Source organism: Elephantulus edwardii, unplaced genomic scaffold (assembly GCF_000299155.1).
Source record: "Elephantulus edwardii isolate Elephantulus edwardi_28Jun2011 unplaced genomic scaffold, EleEdw1.0 scaffold00247, whole genome shotgun sequence".
NCBI classification, from domain to species: domain Eukaryota; kingdom Metazoa; phylum Chordata; class Mammalia; order Macroscelidea; family Macroscelididae; genus Elephantulus; species Elephantulus edwardii.
In genome coordinates, this window is record NW_006399997.1 from 413,521 (window position 1) to 438,067 (window position 24,547).

The 24,547-nt window shown below is 40.7% G+C and overlaps 1 protein-coding gene across 1 annotated transcript in view; it reads left to right on the top strand.

Moving 5' to 3' along the window:
• The first annotated feature begins 4,593 nt into the window (after positions 1-4,593).
• TRIM9 (tripartite motif containing 9) overlaps positions 4,594-24,547 on the top strand; it is a 169,073-nt gene continuing 149,119 nt past the window's right edge. The window contains exon 1 of the mRNA XM_006899193.1: positions 4,594-5,415. Coding sequence (XP_006899255.1) covers positions 4,594-5,415 — 822 coding nt within the window. The remainder of the gene's footprint in view (positions 5,416-24,547) is intronic.

Consider the following 24,547-nt stretch of genomic DNA (forward strand, 5'->3'; position numbering starts at 1 on the left):
GTTGGTTTTTGTGTATGGAGTGAGGTGTGGGTCTTGCTTGAGTCTTTTGCAGATATTTTTCCAATTTTGCCAACACCATTTGTTAAAAAGGCTGTTGTTTCCCCACTTCACTGATTTCATTTCCTTGTCAAAAATCAGTTGACCATAGATAGATGGGTTGATCTCTGGATTCTCAATTCGATTCCATTGATAATTTCATACAGTCCTTAACACTATCCTTCACTCGGAACTTAGCTTTCTACTAATAAGCAACCTTCTTGGATCTTACATGGTCATAAGCAAGTTCAAACACTTTGAAAGAGTAGCAGCTATCTACCATGAGATTTCCAATGTACTGGCCGAATATGACTGTGACTTTGGGCTAAATACATATGTTGTTGTTGTTATGTGCCGTCGAGTTACTTGCAACTCATAGAGACCCTATGTACAACAGCCCTAAACTCTGCTCTGTCTTGTGCCAATCACACTGTCTCTGACACTCCCATCCTGATTATCCCAGTCACTGAATCAATCCACCTCATAGAGGGCCTTCCCCTCCTGTGCTGTCCCTCCACCCTCCCCAGCATGATGTCCTTCTCCAAGGACCGGTCTCTTCTTACAACATGTCCAAAGTATGTTAGACGGAGCCCAGAAAAGGATCATTATGAGTGGCACCGACTTTTCTTTTCAGTAACTATTTGTAAATAAATTATTATGGGGACCATTAAGCAGATGTATTCTACAAGAATAGATTCTATCAACTACACTTGAAAAAAATTTTAATGCCTGCAAATAGAATGTATATACTTTTCAAAACTTTAGGCTCTACTAGTTAAAAGTCAGGTTAAAAATAAAGTGTGTAACACTTATGAGTAAAAGGACTTTAACACCAAGGACTTTCTCCACACAAAAGAATCACTAACCACTTCTTTCATTATAACTGAAGACAGTGTTTGGAAAGATAATCTGCTTTATTGGACTAGTTGTCCAAGGATAAGGTTATAAAACCTCTTATTTTTCTCTGAGTCACAAACTAAATTATAACTGTAACTGCATGTGATCAAGTTATCTCTCTTCTTGAAGACTGGAAATTGGCAGGTTACTTGGAATTTGGAAAGAATTTTGGTCATTTACTTATGAATCATTTAGCTAAGGCAACTACTCACTATTTCAAATAAGTTAGACCTAAGAATGTTACTTGAAAAATTTCGTGGGCTTCTTCCATCATCAAAAAAAGAGTTCAGCAAGCTAGGGACAAGACCAGGTATCTCCAGCCATGCCTGGGAAGAGGGATGAGAATCTATTGACATTGAATGGATTACCTTAGCGAGTTTATAAGGCTATTCATCTTTACAGAAGCACACTGCCTTACCTTTCTCCTGTGGGTTTGAACTGCCAAGCTTTAGGTAGCAGTCGAATTCTTCAAAAACTGCACAACCATGACACCTTAGAGGAAGAAAAGAGGTGCTTAATACATAGCAAAAACACTAGATAGTGGCACAATGGTTGCACATTCCCTGCCAAGGAAAAGGGCAACCATCCAAACCCATCAACTAGCTCTGCTGCTAAGACTGCAGTGGGTCTTGCTTTGTTTTTAACTCTAGAACTCCTTTTCCTCATCACTACCACCGTCATCACCACAGACCTCACTAGAGGGAACAGAAAGAGACCACAATACTGGAAGCTGTAGCTGGTATTCAGGATGCCTGCCATTGAATAAGTATTTAGTTAGGATTGAGGCTCTGCAGAGACACAGTGATTCATTCATCTGCAGCCAAAAAAAACCCCCTAAAACAAAAACCTTGAACCCACTCCCATCAAGTTAGTTCTGACTCTCAGTGGCTCTCCATCAGTTTTCGAGGCTGTAAGTCTTTATGATAGACTGTCTGTCCCCCTCCTGGTGACATTTTGGTTAGTAGTGCATTGAATAAGACTCACAGTAAAACTATAAACAATAGATCTGAACCTTAGCCTATCCTGTGACATCTTCATCATCTCCAATATACTTGAGTTTATATTGCTATAAACACTGTGTCAATCCATCTCATTAAGAGTCGTCTTCTCTTTAGCTGACACTCACCTTTCTAAGCATGATGTCCTTTTCCAAGGATTGGTACCTCCTAACAGGCTCAAAGTATGTGAGATGAAGTTTCATTGTCCTTGCCTCTAAGGAGCACCCTGGCTGCACTTTCTCTAAGACGTATTTGTTTGTTCTTTCAGCAGTCTATGGGATAGTCCATATTCTTCTTCAATACCACAGCTCAAAGGCATTGATTCTTCTGCTATCCTTATTCATTGTGCACTTTCAGATACATAGGAAGCAATTAAAAAGACCATGGCTTGAATTAGGCACCTTAGTCTTCAAACTAACATAATTCCTCTTCAGTGCTTTGGTGAGGTCCTTGACAGCAGATTTCTCCAGCGCAACATCTTTTTTTATTTTTTTGACTGTTGGTACCAAGGGTACTGATTGTGGATCCAAGCAAGAGAAAATTGTTTACAACTTTTAATATTTTTTCCATCTATCATGACATAGTCTATTGACCCAGTGGTGAGGATCTTTGTTTCCTTCATGTTGAGATGCAAACCATATTAAAGGCCATTGTCATTGATCTTCTGCAGCAAGGACCTCAGGTCCTCTTGGCTTTCAGCAAGCAAGGTTGTGTCATTTGCAGAACGTAGGTTGTTGATTAGTCTTCTTCCAATCTTGCTGTCACTCTTCTTTACAGAATCCAGCTTCTCAGATGATTTGTTCCACATACAGATTGAAAAGGTATGGAGAAAGAATGCAGCGCTAACGTGCACACTTTTCATGATAATTTTAAACCATTCAGTGCTCCCTTGCTCTCTTTGCACAACAGCCTCCTGGTCGAGGTATAGGTTTCATGTGAGCACGATTAGGTGCCCTGAGATGCCTACTCTTCTCAAAGTTAACCACAATTTATTTTGATCTATAAAATCCAAATGCATTATCTGCTTTCAGCTAGGATCCATCTGACATCAGCAATTATATCCCTGGTGCCATGGCCTCTTCTAAATCCAGCTTGGACCTCTGGCAATTCTCTGTCACTGTACTGGTCCATCCATTTTGGATAATCTTCAGCAAGATTTTACTTGCATGTGATATTAATGATATTGTTCAGTAATGTCCACATTCTGTTGGATCAGCATTTTGGGGGAATGAGAACAAATGAGTCTTATTACTAAGCACACACACACTTACTCATTGCTGTCTCATTAGAATTGATTCAACGCACTCTCTATTAGGTTTTCAGAGGCTGGATATTGAACCAGAGATTGACTATCTTTTTCCTGTGCCTTTGGGTTGGCAGTGCAACTCCTTAACCACTAAGACACCAATAGAGTAACCCTCCTTGCCTCAAGTGAATAAAAAGTCTTGCTTGCCTTTTGGAAACTCAGTAACAGAGCAAACAACAACAGGAGGCAGGAGAATTAAAAGAAGCTAGAAGCACACCTTGGCATACAGGTCTCTAGGCTGAGTGTGAATTTGAAGTATAAGATAAAGGGAGCATAAATTTTTACTAAAAACCCCGAGCCTTTATATTAAAACGCTCAGCTAGCAATCAAAAGATGGAAGGCTGAAACCGAGGAGACACCAGGGGAGAAAAATAGGGTAAAACCTTTGGCCTTAAGGATTTACAGCCTTCGAAATCCCATAGAGCAGTCCTACTCTGTCGTACTGCTATAGTTGAAACCGACTGGATGACAATGGATTGGGGTTTGTGCAAATTACCTAGTTTGAACCTCGCAATCTCACTAGCAAATTATCTTTTGGAGGTGAGGAGCTAGGGTTCAAAGACTCCAAGGACTCTTGCTTCATAAGGGTCAAACCCGGGTGTAGGAGCTCCAGGGACCAGCTAGAGAGGGTTCAGGGAATGGGAGATGTGCACTGCTGCAGCTCAGAATCCCAGGCCTGGGTGAGGGGCCTGATGCTGCCAGGAGCGGAAGGAGAAGGGGGGGCCACCCGCGACGCGAAGCGCAGGCCAAACAAGGTACGTCGGCGCAGAGACCCTTGCTGGAAGCCAAACGCAAACTGTTGGCGAAAAACACAGCTCCCTCTGCCAACCCACTTGCTATGGGGAGGGGTTTCTCACGCCCCCTGCTCCTGGGTGACTGCACCGGAGGTCGGAAGCAAGCGGGGCGAAGGATGAGTCATCCTGCCTAATACCTCCTTCCCGGTCCCCTCGCCTCAGCACGCCAGCCCCCTCCGAAGCTCGCGCTGCTGGGAGCGAACACTCCCCTCTTCTCCAGACTCCTCCAACAAACCCCCCGTGGCCTGCAGAGGAAAGGAAACAGGCTAGGTGTGTAGCCAATGAGAACTTAGCTCTCTCATCTGCTACCCAATAGGATGCTGGTTAAAGCCCAGGGCGGGACTAGAAGGGCAGAAGAAGGCGTTCCGGGGTTGGCGCGCCGCGCGGCCGCTCCTGGACGTACCGAGCAGGCGCCGCGGAGGGAGTCCGCGCCAAGGCGAAGCGGGAAGGAGTCACCACCGCCGCTGGCCAAGGTGCTGGACACGATAGGCCCGCTGGCCACCTCGCCAGTTCCAGCACCCGCTTTTATCGCAGCAGCTGCCTCGCTCCAAATCCGGTCCCCATGGAAGAGATGGAAGAAGAGTTAAAATGCCCTGTGTGTGGCTCTTTCTACCGGGAGCCCATCATCCTGCCCTGCTCTCACAATTTATGTCAAGCGTGCGCCCGCAACATCCTGGTACAAACCCCAGAGTCCGAGTCCCCGCAGAGCCGTCGGGCCTCGGGCTCTGGGGTCTCCGACTATGACTACCTGGACCTGGACAAGATGAGTCTGTACAGCGAGGCGGACAGCGGCTATGGCTCCTATGGGGGATTCGCCAGCGCCCCCACGACCCCGTGCCAGAGGTCCCCCAACGGCGTCCGCGTGTTTCCCCCGGCTATGCCGCCACCAGCCACCCACCTGTCGCCGGCTCTGGCCCCGGTGCCCCGCAACTCCTGCATCACCTGTCCCCAGTGCCACCGCAGCCTCATCCTGGATGACCGGGGGCTCCGCGGCTTCCCCAAGAATCGCGTCCTCGAAGGGGTGATTGACCGCTACCAGCAGAGCAAAGCTGCAGCCCTCAAGTGCCAGCTCTGCGAGAAGGCGCCCAAGGAGGCCACCGTCATGTGCGAACAGTGCGATGTCTTTTACTGCGATCCGTGCCGCCTGCGCTGCCACCCGCCCCGGGGACCCCTGGCCAAGCACCGCCTAGTGCCCCCGGCCCAGGGCCGCGTGAGCCGGCGGTTGAGCCCGCGCAAGGTCTCCACCTGCACTGACCATGAGCTGGAGAACCACAGCATGTACTGTGTGCAGTGCAAGATGCCCGTTTGCTACCAGTGTTTGGAGGAGGGAAAACATTCCAGCCACGAAGTCAAGGCTCTGGGGGCCATGTGGAAACTGCATAAGGTGAGTCCTAAGAAAAATCACCCCTAACTCTCCAAGCCTCCAAACCTCTGATTTTGTCGGGGATGGTCCACCTGTTTTGCGCACAGTGCATCCTGGTGGAGGCGCAATGCACTGGCTTCCTATGCCTGCCTCCCCCGTCTGGTGCATTGCAGGAGGCGCGGGGGTGCTTTAAAACTGCGTTCTGGGGAGTTGAATGTCCCCTAGGGAGTTGATGTGGGAATGCGCAAGAACTGGTCTCTTGGGGTGCGCTCCCCAGGAAGGAGAGCAGCACAAGGCGCCTCCTCTCTGCCAATAACCACCGGCAGCCTGTGGCTGCGAACACGGTGAGAAACGCTCAGGGTAGCTGGACACAGGCGCAGAACCTGCTGCAGGGCCCTGGCTTGGGCCCCTGCTGAGGGGTGGGCACAGAGGTGGTGCGGGGAACTGGCGCTGCTTGGGTGGGCAGGAGTGAGTCAAGGCGCAGGCGGGAAGCTGCTGCCTTTAGAATATTGATGAGCTTGTGTTGGCCTAGACCCAAAGACCGGCCTGAGGGGACTCTGGGTCCTGTAGCTTCAGGGTCAGGAGGCGGACCCGGGGGTGGGGATGGGGCAGTGTTCTCCATGGCAACGCAGGCTACAGACCAGTCTCAGACCCTCCAGAGGAGGACCTGGGAGGGGAGTGGCAAGACTAGAGTTTTCTGCTAATCTATGACCTGAAAGCCAAGCAGCTGCACCTCCAAAAGCCACCCTCCTCCCCTTAGCCAATCACACATTGCTCTACAGTTCCACATTTTCCCTCTTTGAGTAGTTGCATGTACAAACTCTGTGACACTTGTTACCAGATTTACCCCTCTGGTCTCTTGACACCATCTTTGCCAAGTGCTTTTTAAGCCTGTAAGCCTATCCTCTAATAAAAATCACCAGTGCTCCCCCAGTTGCTCAGGCGAGCCTTAGAATGGCCCACTGGAACCTCCATGAGCCATTCATTCTCCTTTAACCTCTTGAACTTCATTTTCCCCCTCTCACTCTAGCTTCATTGTGCTTGCTGTTCCTCAACCATAGCCAGACACCTTCCCACCCCAGGGCCTTTGACTTTTCTGCACCCTCAATCTGAGACCCTCTTTCTAAAAATCCCCTCTCCCTACCCCTTCAGTCTCTGCTCAGAGGTCACCTTTGCTAGGAGACCTTCCTGACCACAACAGCTGCCATTCATCCAAGGCAAGGCCCCGATCTCCTGCCTGCTTTGTCCCTTCTCAGCCACTGCCCATCACTTTCTGGCATGCTGTATGTTTTAGTTCTCACTTTTTACATTTGTCTAATGATTCTCCCTTGTCCTCCAATTAGAAAATAAGATAAGGAAAAGAGTCCTTTATAATGTTTTTCTCACCCCTGCTTAGAAGAAAGGAAACCATCTGTGAAGATGCATGCTTAAATGCAACTCCGTTTTGGGGGGGGGGATTTTTTTTTGTGTAGGTTTTTTTTTTAAAATATTGGTTTGCTTACAAAGTTTGTATACGTTGTGTTTCTTCATTCTTCACATTGTGTTTCATACAGTCCTTCTCATGCCTTATGAGGGCTTTTATATTGGTTTATTTACAAAGTTCGGTATACATTGTGTTTCACACTATTCATTCACTTTGTATTTCATACCTTCTCTTGCATCATATTTCATAAAATCGATTACCACTGGACCTTCATTACCTTGTCTTTTCACACAGGTCCTCCCCCTTTCCTTGCCCCCCTCCCTCCACCCACCAAACTGTGCAACTCTGTGGTTTTGCCACTGCCTGCCCTCACCCATCCACTCCCACCCCTGCACCCCCATTGAGTTTCTATACATGTTTTAATAGTTATCCTTCTATTTTTACAATAATGGTCTTATGCTGAGTGAACTAACACAGTCTCATAAGGACAAATACTGCATAAGAAGACCATTAACTCTTTGTTTTTAAACAATCCACTGGTTGAGGGTGAGGAGGCCAGAGCAGGTAGTCATGATTACTGAAGGACATTTCCTTCACCTCAAGGATGAGGCAGGTTAATGAAGGTTCTTCCTGGTGTCCAGTGTGGCCTTGTGCTCAGGTCTGCAGGATTCTGGGAAGATGAAGGAAGACTGACCTTGGAATGGGGTCCCAAGCTTGAGGAAGAACATGGAAATTTTTTTTTAATCAAGGAAAATAGCACCATTATCAGCAACCAAAAGCCATTCTCCCAACTCTTGATCCCAACTGAGTGTGACCTGTGTTTCCTAGTCATTTATATTCTAGCATATAACCTATTAAGCCATTTTAGTGCTTATGGAAATTTTATTTATTATAAGCCAAGCCCACTAGGCACATGTCACTGTTTTTAAACACTTTGATTTAAATAGAAAAAGAAAGATGTAATTTTGACATTTTCAAAACTAGCTTACAGCCAATTTTTCTTCTCATTTTAAGATTTCCGTTCTTAAAATGCTAACTGCAGTCAGTGTTGAATTGCTCCAGAAAAGTGTGGTTGAAACTATTAAATTAATCACCTTGTCTGGAAAAAGAACCTAGAGCCACAGATTAATTAGGATGGTGGAATGACAGCATTATTTCTCTGTGGAGAGAAGTCTATATTCATTCAGACTAAAAGGAACCTTTATCTCTGGCAAGTCCATCATAGACTTGAAATGTTAAACCATGTGTTTCATCAATAATGCAAATTCTAAGTAGACAGGTTGGTGCTGACTGAGTTGAAATTTCTATGTCTGCTTAAGAAGTATTGTGGTTTAATCCTTGGGACACAGTATAAGTAGGCAAGGAAGAAAGAGCATTGTTGATTTGGGGTGACTTGTGGCTGAGGGGTGGGCATAGAGAGGGGGCTATTTCTTCCTTAATCTATTGGACATTATTTTCTAAAGTATAGAGAAGTTACAGTGTTTAGTCAATCAGTATCGGCGTCATTAAACTTCCAAGAATAAATGAGGTAGACAAATGACAGATTTTTCCATTCACTTGCCATCTTTTAAAGAAACAACAAACATTATTCCTGCATCTTATCTCCTTCACAAGTTAATTAATGTGCTAATATAGAGTTTTCTGATATAGTCTGTTATTGATATATCATCTCACCAAAAACTCATGGCCAGAATTTTTTTGTTCTTTAGAACCGAAGAGAGCCAAGAATTTCACTAAATAGGCCTTCTAAACTTGCACAGTTATTTCTTTATATATAATATAAGTTTATTGGTAGATCTGAAAGTTCCATTAACATTTTATCATATTAATAAATTAGTTCTAGTGATAAAATCCTGTATATTAATATTTTCCTCAGGCACTAACTCATCATATTTCACATTCAAGGAAATTTAGCTAAAGCTTATTTTTTAAATTGGTTTTAAAAATCACTGATATGCATTGTCAATGAAACAAATTAAAGTCTTTTTTAGCTATTTGTGGTTCTGACATTCAGAATTTATAGCCTTATAAATATCTAGTAATAGGTTGGGTTTGGGTTTTCGGTTTGTTTTGTGTGTGTGTGTGTTTTTGTGTGTGTGTGTGTTTTGTGTTTTTTTCCATTTTTTATTAGCTCTTGCTTTATTTTGTTGCCCGATTTAGGCTGATATCAAACACTGAAACACAAAGAAATTACTTTGTTGACTTAAAAACAGGCAATTGAAGCCACTGCTAGAGGTACTGGTGCTGTGATGATTAGTCACTTAGCCGACAACCCAAAAGTCATTGATTCAAATCCCCTCCCATCCTCAGAAGGAATGACCTGGAGACATTTCTACAAAGACTATAACATAGGCTATCCTATGAGCCAATTCTACTCTGTTCTTCCGGATCATTATAAGTTGGGATCTAGATGACAGCACAGACCAACAAAATCAATATTATTACTTGTAACTTTAAGCAGTTTCTATTTCTAAATCCTAACATTATCCTTGAATTACTAATGTAGTTTCAGTAGTAATATGTGTGACCTTTTTTGTGTGCTCATATTGTTGAACAAAGATTATATATTCCTTTCTATCCTACAGACTGGTTGTTCATTCTGAATCTTGCCTCAAATGTGATTTTTCTTCTAACAGTAACATTTGCCCTGTAATCAGTATTTTAAAATAATCAATTGATATGCCTTGATTATAAAAATATTCTAGAAAAATGTACTTTCTTGCATGTTGTTGTTAATTACCATCAAATCAACTACAAGTAATAGTGACCCTATGAACAACAGAAGACATCTCCTCTGCCATTGCATGATGCCATCTCATCAAATAATTGTGTAGCTAAATGTTATGTAAGGTAATAAAAATAAATTACATATTGTTGGCTATGTCTAAAACTAAGTATACATATTAAAATTTATTGTACTCCTGTAGTAAATGTAATAGGTAGCATATTCTTCTGTTTTTAATATATTTTTAAAGTTTTATTTATTTATTTTATTATTTTCTGTGTGTGTACCATCAAATCAGATCTGACTGGTCCACGAGGAGATTGCCCCCCCTTCTCCATCAGAGCATCTGGTGGATTTGAACCATGTACCTCTGGGATTGCAGTGCAGCTTCTTGCCACTAGGCCACCAGAGATCCTAAAATTTTTATTTTTAAGTTGGTGTACCATCGAATTGGATCCGATTGGCATGGAAGGAGTTTGCCCCTCCTTCTTCAGCGTAGCATCTGGTGGTTTTGAACCATGTTTTTAATATTTAAAATTTTTTTTCCAGTACAGGCAGAATGTAAAGGTATTAAGGAAAATGTTAGAAATAAAGAAATAGTCTGTCTTGTATTGCAATCTGTTAGAAATAGCTCGATGGCACGTGGTCTAGCTTCCAGACCTGATACTGCCACTTACTTGTAACTTTAAGCTAATGTCTTAGCCTATTTGTGCTTCACACCAAAATCTCTCTCTCTCTCTCTCTCTCTCTCTCTCTCTCTATCTATCTATCTATATCTCTATATATCTCTCTATCTCTATCATCTCTGTATCTCTATATCTATATATAAAGGAGCTAAAGCTGTATTTGTGAAATTATGTTGAAAAGCAATTTAAGTGTTTATCATTTACTCATTTCCATTTAGGGGGCTCTGGTGGCATCATAGTCTTTAGTTAGCCCTGCTAACTAAACACCCCACCTCTCTGGTACTTTGAACTCACCAGGGAAAGATAGGCAGTCTCCTGTCATGTGATTCCCAGCCTCAGCAACCCAATAGAGGGTCAGCTATAAGTCAGTTCCAACTTAACATCAATGATGAGTTGAGTGGAACTTTAGGTTTGCGCAAGAGAAAGTTGGGTTTTTTTATGCAGAACAGAAGTTGGTGTCTCTCAAGTTAACAATTACATAAAAGTTTGACTCCCCTTGCTTGGTGTACTCTGATGGCTTCCCTAGAGCTCAACATACAATATAAAGGCTGATCCAAAAGAGAGGTCTGAAAGAGAGAGGTACATCCTTCTGGGGCCAGAGAGAATACTCAGGTTGAGCTCAGGAATAAGAACACTATACAAAGATCCTTTTACATATTACAAAATAACAAACTTATTTGATTTCCTAAATTGAAAAGCCAAAATGGTAGCTGATACAACTAAGTTTTTCAGATTCTTCAAGGAAAACATTTTTATCACTTGGAAGTGGCAGACCATTACTTTAGTCACTGTGTCAATCCATCTGGTTGGGGGATTCCTGTCTTACCCTGACCCTCCATATTTCCAAGTCTGATGTCTTCTCCGAGGACTAGTTCCTCCTAACAACATACCCAAAGTGTATGAGATGAAGTTTCACCATCCTAGCTTCCAAGGAACACTCTGATTTCATTTTCTCTACCACATACCTGTTTGTTCTCTTGACAATCCAAGTAATGAATATTCAGTACCCTTCTCCAGTATCACAATTCAAAGGCATCAGTTCTTCTGTTGTCCTTAGCCATTGCCCAACTTTCAAATATATGACAAGCAATTAAGAAAACCAATGGCTTATAGCAGGTGCACCTTAGAATGTCAGCTGACATCATTGCACTTCAGTACTCTGGAGAGCTCCCTGGGAGCAGATTGTCCAAGTACACCTAATCATTTGATTTCTTGACAGCTGGTACCAAGGTTATTGATTACAGATTCAAGCAAGATGAAATCTTTGGCAACTTCAATCTCATCTCCATTTTTCATGATGTTCCCTATTGACCTAGAAGTGAGGACTTTTGTTTTCTTGACAGTGAGATATAATCCATACTAATGGCTGTAGTCCTTTAACTTCTGCAGCAAGTGCTTCAAGACCTCATCACTCTTCTTAGTAAGCAAGATAGTATTATCTGCAAATGCAGGTTGCTTATAAGTCTTCCTCCAATCTTGATGCCACGTTCTTCATAAAGTCTAATTTCTCTAATGATTTGTTCAATATATTAGTTCTATGTTAATGTACCATTATAATAATTTTTTCAGTTATCTTCAGTGCAATTTTACTTTCATGTGATGTTGTTTTGTGCCATCAAGTCACTTGCAACTTATAGCGACACTATGCCCAACAGTTCTGAACCCTACTCTATCTTGAGCCAATGTCATTGTCTCCAACACTCCTACTCGGTTACTCCAATCACTGGGTCAATTCATCTTATCCAGAGTCTCCTTCTCTTGCTCTTTCCCTTCACCCTTTAAAGCATGATGTCCTTCTCTAAGGACTAGTCCTTCTTGGCAACATGCCCAAAATATGTGAGATGGAGCTTCAAAATCCTTTTCTCCAAGGAGTCGCCTGGTTTCACCCCTTCTAAGACAGACCTTTTTATTATCTTAGCATCTCAGTACTCTACTTGAGCACCACAACTCAAAGGCATCAATTTTTCTTCTGTCCTCCTTAGTCATTGTCCAGCTCTCTAATGCATTAGCAACTAATTGTGAAAACCATAGCTTGGATCACATGCACCTTAGTTTCTAGATTGACATTGTTGCTCTTCAGCACTCTGGAAAGTTCTCTGACAACAGATTTTCCTGATGCAATTCATCTTTTGATTTATTGGCTGCTGGAACCAAGAGTGTTGATTATAGAGCCAAGTAAACTGAAACTGTTAAGAATCTCAGTCTCTTCTCTATCATGGTACTGCAAGTTGGCCCACTGGTGAGAATCTTCTTTTTCTTGACGTTGAGCTTCAGTCAGTTTTGAAGGCTGCAGTCCTTGACCTTCTGTAGCAAATGCCTTAGGTTCTCCTCAGTTTGGGGAAGCAAGGTTTTGTCATCTGCATAATGCAGATTGTTGATGAGTCTTCCTCTAATCCTGATGTCACATTTCTCCTCATAGAGTCCAGCTTCTCAAATAATTTGCTCAGCATGAAGAGTGAATAGATTTGGAGGAAGGATACAACCCTTTCTTAATTTTAGACTGTAGTGTTCCCTTATTGTATTTCTACAGCAGCTTCTTGGTCTAGGTGTAGGTTTCACATGAGCATATTTAAGTGTTCTGGGATTCTCTTCTTCTCAAAATTACCCATAACTTGTTACAGTCCACACAGTCGAGGTTAGGTTCTTGATCATATCCAATTCTTTTTGTACGATGACTCTCTATATTCCTTGCATCTTCTTTTGAAGTTTCCTGCACTGTTTGTTCCATCCTCACCTACTGTTCTGTATTTTTTTAATCTGTATTAAAAACATCAGCTGGGATCATCTGCCGAACAGATCGACTGGGAGGCTAGACTCTGTGAGGAGAAATGTGGCATCAGGATTGGAGGAAGAATCATCAACAATCTGCATTATGCAGATGACACAACCCTGCTTGCTGACACTGAGGAGGACCTGAAGTGCTTGGATTGCACATTCTTCTCCCATGGAGCAGCTGGTAAATCCAAACCATATTCCTACGTTGTTATTATCATTGTTATCTGCTGTCAAGTCAGTCCCCAACTGATGGTGCTCCATGCGCACCAGGATGTTATTGTAGGGTACCTTCAAATCAGAACTGACTCTTTTCTGACCCTCCAGCAAATTTTCAGAGGCAGTTAACCGCATGGAAGGGGTTAGCCTATCCATCTCCAGTGAAGCAGCTGGTGGATTGAAACCCTATGCGTTTGGGATTGCAGTGCCATTTCTGCAGCCTTCAGTATGGACTGAGGCTCAATGTCTAGAAGACAAAGATTCTCACCACTGGATCATTCGGTAGCATCAGGATGGATGGTAAAGAAATTGAGATTGTTCACAGCTTTAGTTGCTCGTCTCCACAGTCAACACTCTTGACAGCAGCCAGGAAATAAAAAAAAAATGTACTGCGATGGGAAAGTCTGCTGTTAGGGACCTCTCTAAAGTACTCAAGAGCAACGGAGTCTCTCTGGAGACTAAGGTGCACCTGATACAGGCCATGGTTTTTGCAATCACTTGTTATGCATCAGAGAGTTGGACAATGACTAGGGAGGATAGAAGGAGAATTGACCCCTATGAGCTGTGGTGCTGGAGAAGAGTACTGAATGTACCATGGACTGCCAAGAAAACAAACAGATTCATCCTAGAGAGGGTTAAACCAGGCTACTCCTTGGAGGCAAGGATTCTGGGGCTTCGTCTGACATACTTTGGACATGTTGTAAGGAGAGACAGGGCCTTGGAGAGTTACATCATGCTTGGTAGGGTAGAGGGACAGCGCAGGAGGGATTGAGGTGGATTGATTTCAGTGACTGGGGTAATCGGGATGGGTGTGTCAGAGGCAATTGGCACAGGATAGAGCAGGGTTTAGGGCTGTTGTACATAGGGTCGCTATGAGTCGCAAACGATTTGACGGCACATAACAACAACAACAACAAGGCGTACAGAGCTCTCTTAGTGAGCTTAATCTTATTCTTTGGTTGATTTTTAAGAAGCTGGGCCTCTGGTCTTTGGTAGCTTAATTGAAACTTGGCCATCAGTGTGGCAAACCAAAAGCTACTGCAGACAAACAGGTGTTATTTCCATAAGGTACATTTCCCAGAAATTGAACCCAGATCACAGACAAGAAAGTAGAGAATTCTACCACTGAGCCATGACTGCCCCTTTCCCATTATATTGTATAGTTGTTATGTGCTGAGTCACCTGTAACTCATAGCTACCATATGCACAACAGCTCTGAAACCTGTCCCATCCTATACCAGTCTTACCTTCTATCTACCATGATCCTCTTCATAGCTCCTATTGCTGTGGGAATAATGTTTCTAACACAAAACATCTTCCTACTCTGTTATCATTTCCTTTCTTAGCTGTCCGCTAGATCCTGAATAACTCAAAGACATATATTGTTTCTCATATAGCTTTGTTTCTTCTATTTTTGTGCTTAGTGTATGCTTGATAAATGCTGTTCATTGAATTTTTAAAAAATCAGAAAGGGATAGTTTAATGAGTTAGCAACATAACCCAGTATTAGGAGTTTCTCATATTAGCCTCTGGCATCAGAATCTAATGACAAGAGACATAAGGAGAATTAAGATCAGCCCAAGGCCAAATCCTATGAGATGGACATCATACCTCCAATCTCCAAATTTTTACCAATTCTGACATGAGTCATCATTCCCACCACGCTGTCTACTTTGCTTCTTGGTTCAATAATCCATTGCAATGGCCACACAGAACTCACAGACCACACTTATAGTTAAGTAATTTACTAAGAAAGTAAGAGGGTACAACTCAGAATCAAGACTGTTTCTAAATCAAGATCAGGATCGGGAAAAAAGGGAAATTCTCCTTTCTGCAGAAAGGCTCTTCTCTAGGCTCGTCTCAGTGGTGCAGGACTCCTCTCAGCCCCCTTAGGACATGCTGCTTCTTGGTTCAATAATCAATAAGAAAAATTAATAAATAGCTAAATTAGGTGAGTAGTACACAATGAGGGGTTGATCAGACATTGTCATTAATTAATTACAGTAATCAACATAATTATAATTAATGTTATAAAACGTCTACGAATTACTGAATAAAAACCAGTGTGATTTTTAAACTTACATTCAAACAAAAAAAAGGAAAAAAGGTCCTTTTAAATACCTTTGTTTCTACAGACCTAAAATACTTATTTCTATAGATCTAATGGATTTTTAAGCCCAACACTGAAAGAAACAAAATATGTGCAAACCCATTAATAGATATCTGCTCTATCTTTATTTTTAGTTTTTCCTGAACCTTTTATATGGTGTGTTAAGGAAAACCTCTGTATTATTACATTCAAGGATATATTCTTGGCCTATATGCCACCATAAATATACAAAGGAATATGTGAACTACAAAAGCTTATTGTTTAAGAATAAGTTTAAGTTCTGCTAAATAAAATTGTTTTGCATAAGCATTACATGAAACAAAAACTGTTCATATCTTAGTTTACATTTTACAAACAGCTCTGATCAAAGAAGAAACTGATGCTTAAAGAATTAGCTTTGAAAATAGAATGCTAGGCATTGTTCATGTGGAAATAGACACCTTTTGTTATGAATAGTTATTTTTGCAGGTTTTTTCACTCAAAGCTAACTTGCTAGCTGGATAGCATGAGTTCAGTTCTACTGAGATTGTGATCCATCCCATCTCTACTATCATTTTGCTTGTAGCCTGCATTTTAAGAAGTAATTGTTTTACCTCCAGTTCTTATTGCTCTTGCCCTGCTCCAGAAAAAGCTTCAGACTGTTGTTGTTTATCGTTGAGTCAGAACTGACCCATAACTGACCCTCTGGCAGGTTTTCAGAGGCAGTTAGTTAATCACATGGGAGGATATTGCCTTTCTTTTTCTACTAGAGCAGCTAGTGCACTTGAACCGCATGCCTTCAGGATTGCAGTGTGGTTTCTTACCACTAGGCCACCAGAGCTCCCTTAGTACGTCAGACTAAGAAGTTATTCATTGTCTACCTAGAACGCTTGCAGAGAGGAAGAAAGAGGATATGAAGGATTAAACAGCCTTTATTTAAAGCAGGTCTTCAAAACGTCTTTGTGATTTTTATAGGGAGAAAATTCTTGGAAGATCCAATGTACAAATGTTCAACTGCAAGTACAGCCCCAAAGCCAAACAGTAATGACTTTATAACACAATCTACCAATTTATCGCCTGTACTTGGTTTCTTTTCATCAGTGCAAATATTCAGTGGCTGGTTTTATTCTAGATACCTATAGTCCTTTACATGGAGCTGGTGATAATGTTTATGCCATCACCAAGACACATCAGTTCATGAGACTGACAAAAGTGTGTCACTTATACTGTGCCATCATCCCTCCCGCCTCCAAGAAATATTATCCTGGAGCATTGGTCACGTAAAATCAAATGTAAAATTGACTTACATCTAATCTAATAAATCTTACATGGCACAGATAAATTCGTGTGTTTTTAACAAGCAGTTTTATTGATTTTCTGAACCATCAATCATCTGGCCTAGACTTAGCAAGGTGATAGGATAAAAAAGCTTTCAGCACAATCAATGGTGGTCGCTAAGAACCTTGATGTTCACATGAGTGTTATCTGGCTACCCATTGCTACTATGGAAGCAGAACCAGCATCTGTGGAACAAAAACATTGTTCAGTAGTAAGTAAAATTTCCCCAACTTTCTAATTTTTGTGGCTTTTCTAATTGTGATTTTAACGAAAGTTTACAGAAAAGTTGAGTTTTCATTCATTCATCTATTATTGCACATTTGCCTCTCTATACCCCCAGTTTACTTTAAAAAAAAATCATTGTTGCATAATTTTCTCCCTCCCCCAGTCCACTTTGCTGTGCACCTCTTTTTCTGAATTGTTGTCATACAGATAATACCTAATCATATACTCCTTTAAACAGTTCTTTCATTCGCATGTTCCAATGCAGTGATCATTATTTATCCCCTCTTTTCTCAGTTCTCCCCCACCTCCATATCAGTCCTGTTTTATAACAGTAGTTTTATGCAGTATTTGTCATTTTGTGACTGAGATATTTCACTCAGCATAATATCTTCCAGGGTCACCCATGTTGAGTACTGTTTTATGAGTTCCTTTTTTTCAGTGCTGCATAGTATTCCATTGTGTGACTATACCATAGTTTTTTATCCATTCATTTGTTGATGGGCCAACTTTCTACTTTGAAAACTAAGAACTAAAGAATATAGAAACTTACGTGAGTGTTAAGTTTCTATTTAAAAAATCAAGTGTATACAATGTGGAAGCTATTTCTTTATAGTTTTGTGTGGGTGGGGTTTTTTTGTTGTTTTTTGGTTTTTGGTTTTTTTTAATCATAGGGTCGCACAATTTGGTGAGTGGAAGGGGGAAGTAAATAAAATAGAAAAGATCCAGTGGAGATCTTGAAAGACAGGATAATAGTGGGCATAATTCAATGATGATTAATTTTTTTTCTCCCTGCCTACCCCTGCCCTCCAGTTAGTTCTTCTCTTTGAAAAGTAAAACAAAAATTCTTTCACTGTTATACAATCCCTCCCCCTAAGTATGCACTATGTATACTAAGTATGCACTAAGTATCCCACTATGCAGCCTTCATTCTGGACTCCTGTCATGACAATAATACCTAATCATATATCCCTTTTAAACAGTTCTCTCATCTGTTTCAATGCAGTATACATTATTTATAATACACAATGAAAGAAATTTAAATAATTTTAAAACATTTTTAAAAACCATAATGCATGGGAATGACTGTATGAAACACAAAGTGAATGAAGAGTGGTGTGAAACAATGTATATAAACTTTGTAAGCAAACCAATATAAAATAATTAAAAAAAAATAAAAGACACAGTTGCTTCTGGATTAGCACATGGATTTCTGGTTACTCTGGTCAGTACATATAAAAAAATTGTGGAAAAATTTAACTTGATGATAATATTCTATGAGTTCTGCTGGCATAGTCCACAGAAAGTTGTGATGCTAACACAAAGGCATCTCTTTGTTGTTGTTGTTGTTGTTGTTGTTAGGTGCTGTCAAGTTGAGTATGACTCATAGTGACACAATGAACAAAAGATCTGAGCCCTGTTCTATCCTGCACCATCCTCATACTTCCTGACACACAAGAGCCCACTGCAGCAGTCACCATGTTAATCCACCTAGTTGAGGGTCTTCCTCTCCTTCACTGACCCTCCATGCTTCCCAGCATCATATCCTTCTCTAAGGAATAACCACTCCTAGCAACTTGTCCAAAGTATGTCTCATCATTCTTGCCTCCAAAGAGCACTGTGGCTGCACTTTCTCCAAGATACATTTGTTTGTTCTATTGGCCGTCTTGTGATATTCTCCACCACCACCGCTCAAAGGTGTCAATTCTTTTTTCTGTCATCTTTATTCACTGTCCACCTCTCAGATGTACAGCAAGTAATTGGAAAGACCATGGACTGAATCAGACACACCTTAGTCCTTAACTGACATCATTAGCAGTTCAAATTCATCAGTGGCTCCTAGGAGGAAAGATGGCCAATGTCCTTCTGTGTGATTTACAGCCTCAGAAAGCCATTAAAAGGTCAACTGTCAGTTAATTTGACTTGATGTATATAGATACAATACATAGATAAGATGAACAGATAGATACTGAGATACAAAGTGTACTAACAGAACCAGATCGTGCTAGGCAGTTGCCATCAAGAAGATTCCAACTACTTGTACAGTAGAATGAAACACTGTCCAGTTCTGCTTCATTTTCATAAGAGCCCGCATCTGTAGTCCATTATTGAGGCCCATCTAACTCATCATCATCATTGACCCCCTACTCACCAAATATTACATATTCTTCTAGTGAGTGAACCCTCCTGATGACATATACAAAGCAAGTAAATCAGACAGTGTTCCATTATGATCCAGTCATAAACTTCCAAGTTTCTCTTAGTCTCACAACTCTACTGAAACTTTCTCATAATGGACAGCAGCTCTTAGCATCACAACATGCAAACTACCACAGTAGCACAAACTGATAAACAGGTAGCAGATTAATGAAAGTATGGGTGTTATTTTGCAAATCAGTACATAAATAATTTATTCAAATTTAAAAACTATAATTAATACTTTATCATTGAGAATATCCTTTACTCTTTATATATATATATACACACATATACATATACATATACACATATTTATTTTATATATATATATATATATATATATATATATATATAAAATGCTTGGAAGGGGGGATGGTTGGTGAAGGAGAGGAAGACCCTTGACCAAGTGGATTGACACAGTGACTGCCGCAGTGAGCTCTAGTGTGTCAAGAAGTGTGACGATGGCACAGGATAGAATAGGGTTCAGATCTGTTGTTTATAGGGTTGCTATGAGTCATACTCGACAGCACCTAACAACAACAATATATTATACACCCATTCCTCCCTTATCAACATAGATAGCCTCCAAAGACCAAAAGTTATGGCAAAATATTAGTGTTATACAAAAATGAAAGATGACCATATCAGTCACAAAATAGAAAATGACCCATCATCAATCACATCATTGTATAATTATCAGGTTACATTATTATATAACTGCCAAACTATTGACAATTATGGTGCTTTCCTGGTATAGTCCATAGAGAGTGGCTCTGTTAGCCCCAAAGTTGGACATCTCCAGTGGTTCAAATTCAGAGGCTCTGAGGATAAAAGACAGTCTCCTCTTGTTGTAACAAATAGCCTTGGAAATGGAGAGTCACTCTAAATTGGAACCAACTTGATGGGATGGCAATAAGATTTTAGTAAGTTGACACATAATCTTAAACCATCAGAACCACGCTTTATCTTGCCCCATACTATGGCATTCATTACTGCCAGGTGGGCATCATCAATATGAATGGTAGTCAGATAGTAGATTGTTTTTATTATTGTCATAAATGTAAAGTGTCTGATAGAAAGATAATTGATAAATGAAAAATTGTTAGGTTCCATCAAGTCATGTATGACTCATAGCTACCCTATGAATAGCCAACCCTAGACTTGACCTTTCCTATGCTGTTCTTATCATCTCTGAGACACTGGATCCCATTGCTGAAGTCACAATGTCAATCTTATCTCTTTGGGGTCTTCTTCCTCTTTGCTGACCATCCATCTTTCCAAGCATGATATCTCTTTCCAAAGAATAGCCTCACTAGCTACTTGCCCAAAATATGAAAGATGAAGCTTCATCATGCTTGCCTCCAGCGAGTATCTGACCGCACAATTTCCAGACCATATCTGATCTTTTGGCAGTCCGTGTGATGTTCAGCACTCTTCTCAATTACTATGACTGAAAAGCATCAGTTCTTTTTGTCATCCTTATTCATTGTCCAGCTCTCTGATGTATAACAGGTGATTGAAAAGACCATGGCCTGAGCCAGGCACACCTTAGTCTTCAAACTGACATCGTTGCTCATCAGCATTTTGGAGAAGTCCCTGATAGCAGATTTGCCCAATACAATACATCTTCTGATTTCCTGACTGCTGGTAACAAGGGTGTTGATTGTTGATCCAAATAAGATGAAATCATTGACAGCATCAATCTTTTCTCCATCTAACATAATGTTAACTATTGAGCTGTGAAAAGTATCTTTGTCTTCTTGATGTTGAGATGTAATCTTCACCAAAGTCTGTAATCCTTGATCTTCTGCAACAAGCATTTGATATCCTCCTCACTGTCAGCAGGCTAAGTTGTATTATTAGTATAATGCAGGTTGTTGAGTTTTTCTCCAATCCTGATGCAGCACTCTTCTTTACAAAGTCCAGCTTCACAAATTATTTGCTCAGCGTATAGATTAAATAGGTATAGAGAAAAAATACAATCCTAACACATACTCTTCATGATCTTAAAAATACAGTGTTTCCTTGCATTGTTCGCACAGCAGTTTCTTGGTCTAAGTATATCTTCTTCTCAGTGTGAGCCATAATTTGCTAAGATCCACACAGTCAAATGCATTTGCATAGTCAATAAAACATAAATACACATTATTCTGATATTCTTTGTTTTCAGCCAGGACCCATCTGATATTAGCCATGATATCCTGGTGCCATGTCCTCTTCTAAAACCAGCTTACACTTCTGGTAGTTCCCTGTCAATGTACTGTTCCAACAACTTTTGAATGATCTTCAACAAAACAGAGATTAATGATACTGTTCAAAAATTTCCACTTGCTGTTGGATCATCTTTCTTGAGAATGGGGACAAATATGGATCTCTTCAACATTTTGAAGTCACTGTTGTTATTATTATTTTGAATTGTGATGTTGGAAAAGAGTGTTGAATATGCCATGAACTGCCAAAAGATCAAATAACTGTCTTAGAGAAAGTGCAACCAAAGGTGCTCCTTAAAATCAAGAATGGTGACACTTCATCTTGTATATCTTGGGCAGTTAGATGGGGCCAGTCCTTGGAAAGAGATATCATGCTAGGAAAGGTAGAGGGTCAGGGAAAGAGGGAAAGACCATCATAAGATGGATTGAGAGAGTGACTAACCATCATGAGAATGGTGCAGGATAGTGTTAGGTTCTGCAGTCTTGTTCATAGATTATGATCCATAGTCAACTCAGTGACACCCATCAGCAACAATAATAATAATATTATTTTTAGAGGGATTAAATCATGGATAGGGTGACACAGCTTAACAAAGATAAAATATTTTGAACGTAGGCTTGGTTAACCCTCAGGTCCATGTTCTTTTCCATTGAACCATATCAATACCACTTGGTTAGAGTATTTGTGATTTTTTTGTGATTTTAAAATGTCAGAATTAAAATTTTTTAAAAATTAAACTCCTATTTTGGCTGTCTCACAAATACCTTTCACCCAGCATAGCCAAATCATAATTCTTTCTTTATCCTCATTTAAGAATGCATGAATTTTCTTCTCTTATTTTTTATTAGGGAACTCTGGTGGCCTAGTGGCAAGAAGCTGCGCTGCTTTGTTAATGGGAACCAAGAATACAGAAATCTTAATTTCACAGATTAGTGAAAAGTAACAAAGAACCTAAAATAAAATATACATCGTCATTAATAAATTTTTTAAAAATCCTCATTTAGTGGAGAATATAATGTTCTAGAATATCAAAGAAAGAAGTGAGCCTTGGCATTTTCATGAACTTGTCTTTAGTCATTTTGAGTACTTATTATATATATAGTTTATCGCTTTCTAAGCACTGATATGCAGATGATACAACCCTGCTTGCTGAAACTGAGGAGGACCTGAAGCACTTGCTGCAGAGGGTCAATATGGATTGAGGCTGAATGTCAAGAAGACAAAGATTCTCACCACTGGGCCAATTGAAAGCATCAGGATGGATGGTGAAGAGATTGAGATTGTTCACAGCTTTAGTTTGCATGGCTCCACAGTCAAAACTCTTGGCACCAGTAGCTAGGAAATTAAAAGGCGCATTGCCATGGGAAAGTCTGCTGTTAGGGACCTCTCCAAAGTACTGAAGAGCAATGGTGTCTCTTTGGAGACTAAGGTGCATCTGATACAGGCTGTGGTCTTTGCTATCACTTGTTATGCATCAGAGAGCTGGACAGTGACTAAGGAGGATAGAAGGAGAATTGATGCCTTTGAGCTGTGGTGCTGGAGAAGAGTATTGAGGGTACCATGGACTGCTAGGAAAACAAACAGATTCATCCTGGAAAGGGTCAAACCAGGCTGCTCCTTGGAGGCAAGGATTCTGAGGCTCCATCGAACATACTTTGGACATGTTTCAAGGAGGGACAGGTCCTTGGAGAGGGACATCATGCTTGGGAGGGTCGAGGGACAGCACAGAAGAGGAAGGCCCCTTATGAGGTAGATTGATTCAATGACTGGGGTAATCAGGATGGGTGTTTCAGAGACAATGCGATTGGCACAGGACAGAGCAGAGTTTAGGGATGTTGTACGTAGGGTTGCTATGAGTCAGTCGCAAGCCACCCGACAGCACATAGCAGCAACAACAACAACAAGCACTGATATCAGTAGTGTCTATGTTTTAACCTGTGGGGTTTCTAAAACTTTCTAAAGTAGGTATTGTTATTATTCTCATATTAAATTGAGAAAACTGAGACCATGTTAAGGAAGAAATCCAAGGTGGCACTGTGCAGGTACCCAAACAAAGTTCTTCTCTTAAATAATCAGGATACACAGTAAGCAACATTGCTTCACAGAAGTCCTATATACAGCTTTGTTCACACTCATCCTGACAACTTCACTCTAATCTTGACAGCTAGAGGTTATTAGGTTGCTGTTATTCAGGTCAGTAGGTCGTACAAACCATGTAATTCACAGACTATAAAACTGATCCTTTTAAAGTATGTAATTCCATGGTTTTTACTGTCTTTATAGATTTGTGCAATAAGCACACTGTTTAATTCCAGAAGGAGCTCTGGTGGTACAGTGATTAAACAGGCAACTGCTGGGTGAAGGTCAGCAGGTCAAACCAGCCTCACTATGAGGAAAAGGTGTGTGAAGAAAAGTATGCTTTTGTAAAGAATATAGCCTTGGAAACCCTTTGAGGACAATTTTACGCTGCCCTGTCAGGCCCCTAAGAGAACCTAGGAAATCAAGTCAATGACAAAATGAAACATGTCATTCCAGAGCATTTTGGTCACACCATAAAGAAACCCTGTGCTAATTAGCAATCAGTGTCTACCATCTCCCCAGTCCCTGACAATCACTGATAGACTTTCCATCTCTGTAGACTTAGGCAAGTCTATTGTGGATATTTAACATAAATGGAATAATAAAATACAATAAAATAAAAAAAACAGGATGCTTTCACTTAGCATAATGGTTTTGGGGGGTTCTTCCATGTCATAGCATATGGTAGTACTTCATTTCTTTTAAGGACTGAGTAACACAGGCATTCCCAAGATATGAACAGATCCATTTATAAATGTATCTTTAAGTTGAATCTGTAATTATGTTGAACAGGGCATGCAGAACTTAAATGCAGTTTTCAATGATTTAAAAGCTGCAATTGAACAAGTGAAGGCAATTATGATGAAGAATTTATTGCAAGTAGAGATTTGTTTAGTGAGGGAAATTTTACATAACATTAATGGTTAAGTACAAGTTGTCTTAAAGTCAGAAGTTCCTTTTGTGGCTATCTTGCCTTTTGAGTATCCATTTACCAAGTAATGGACATTTGAGTTTTCCACTTTTGATCATTTTGAATAATGCTATTTATAAAGATTCCTGTACGAGTTGTTGTCAACATGCTTTACATTCCATTAGCACATAGTTGTGTACCATCAAGTCGGATCTGACTCATAGCCAACCCTCCAGTGGGTTTTCACACAAGAAAAGATTTCCCATCCTTCTCCCCTGGA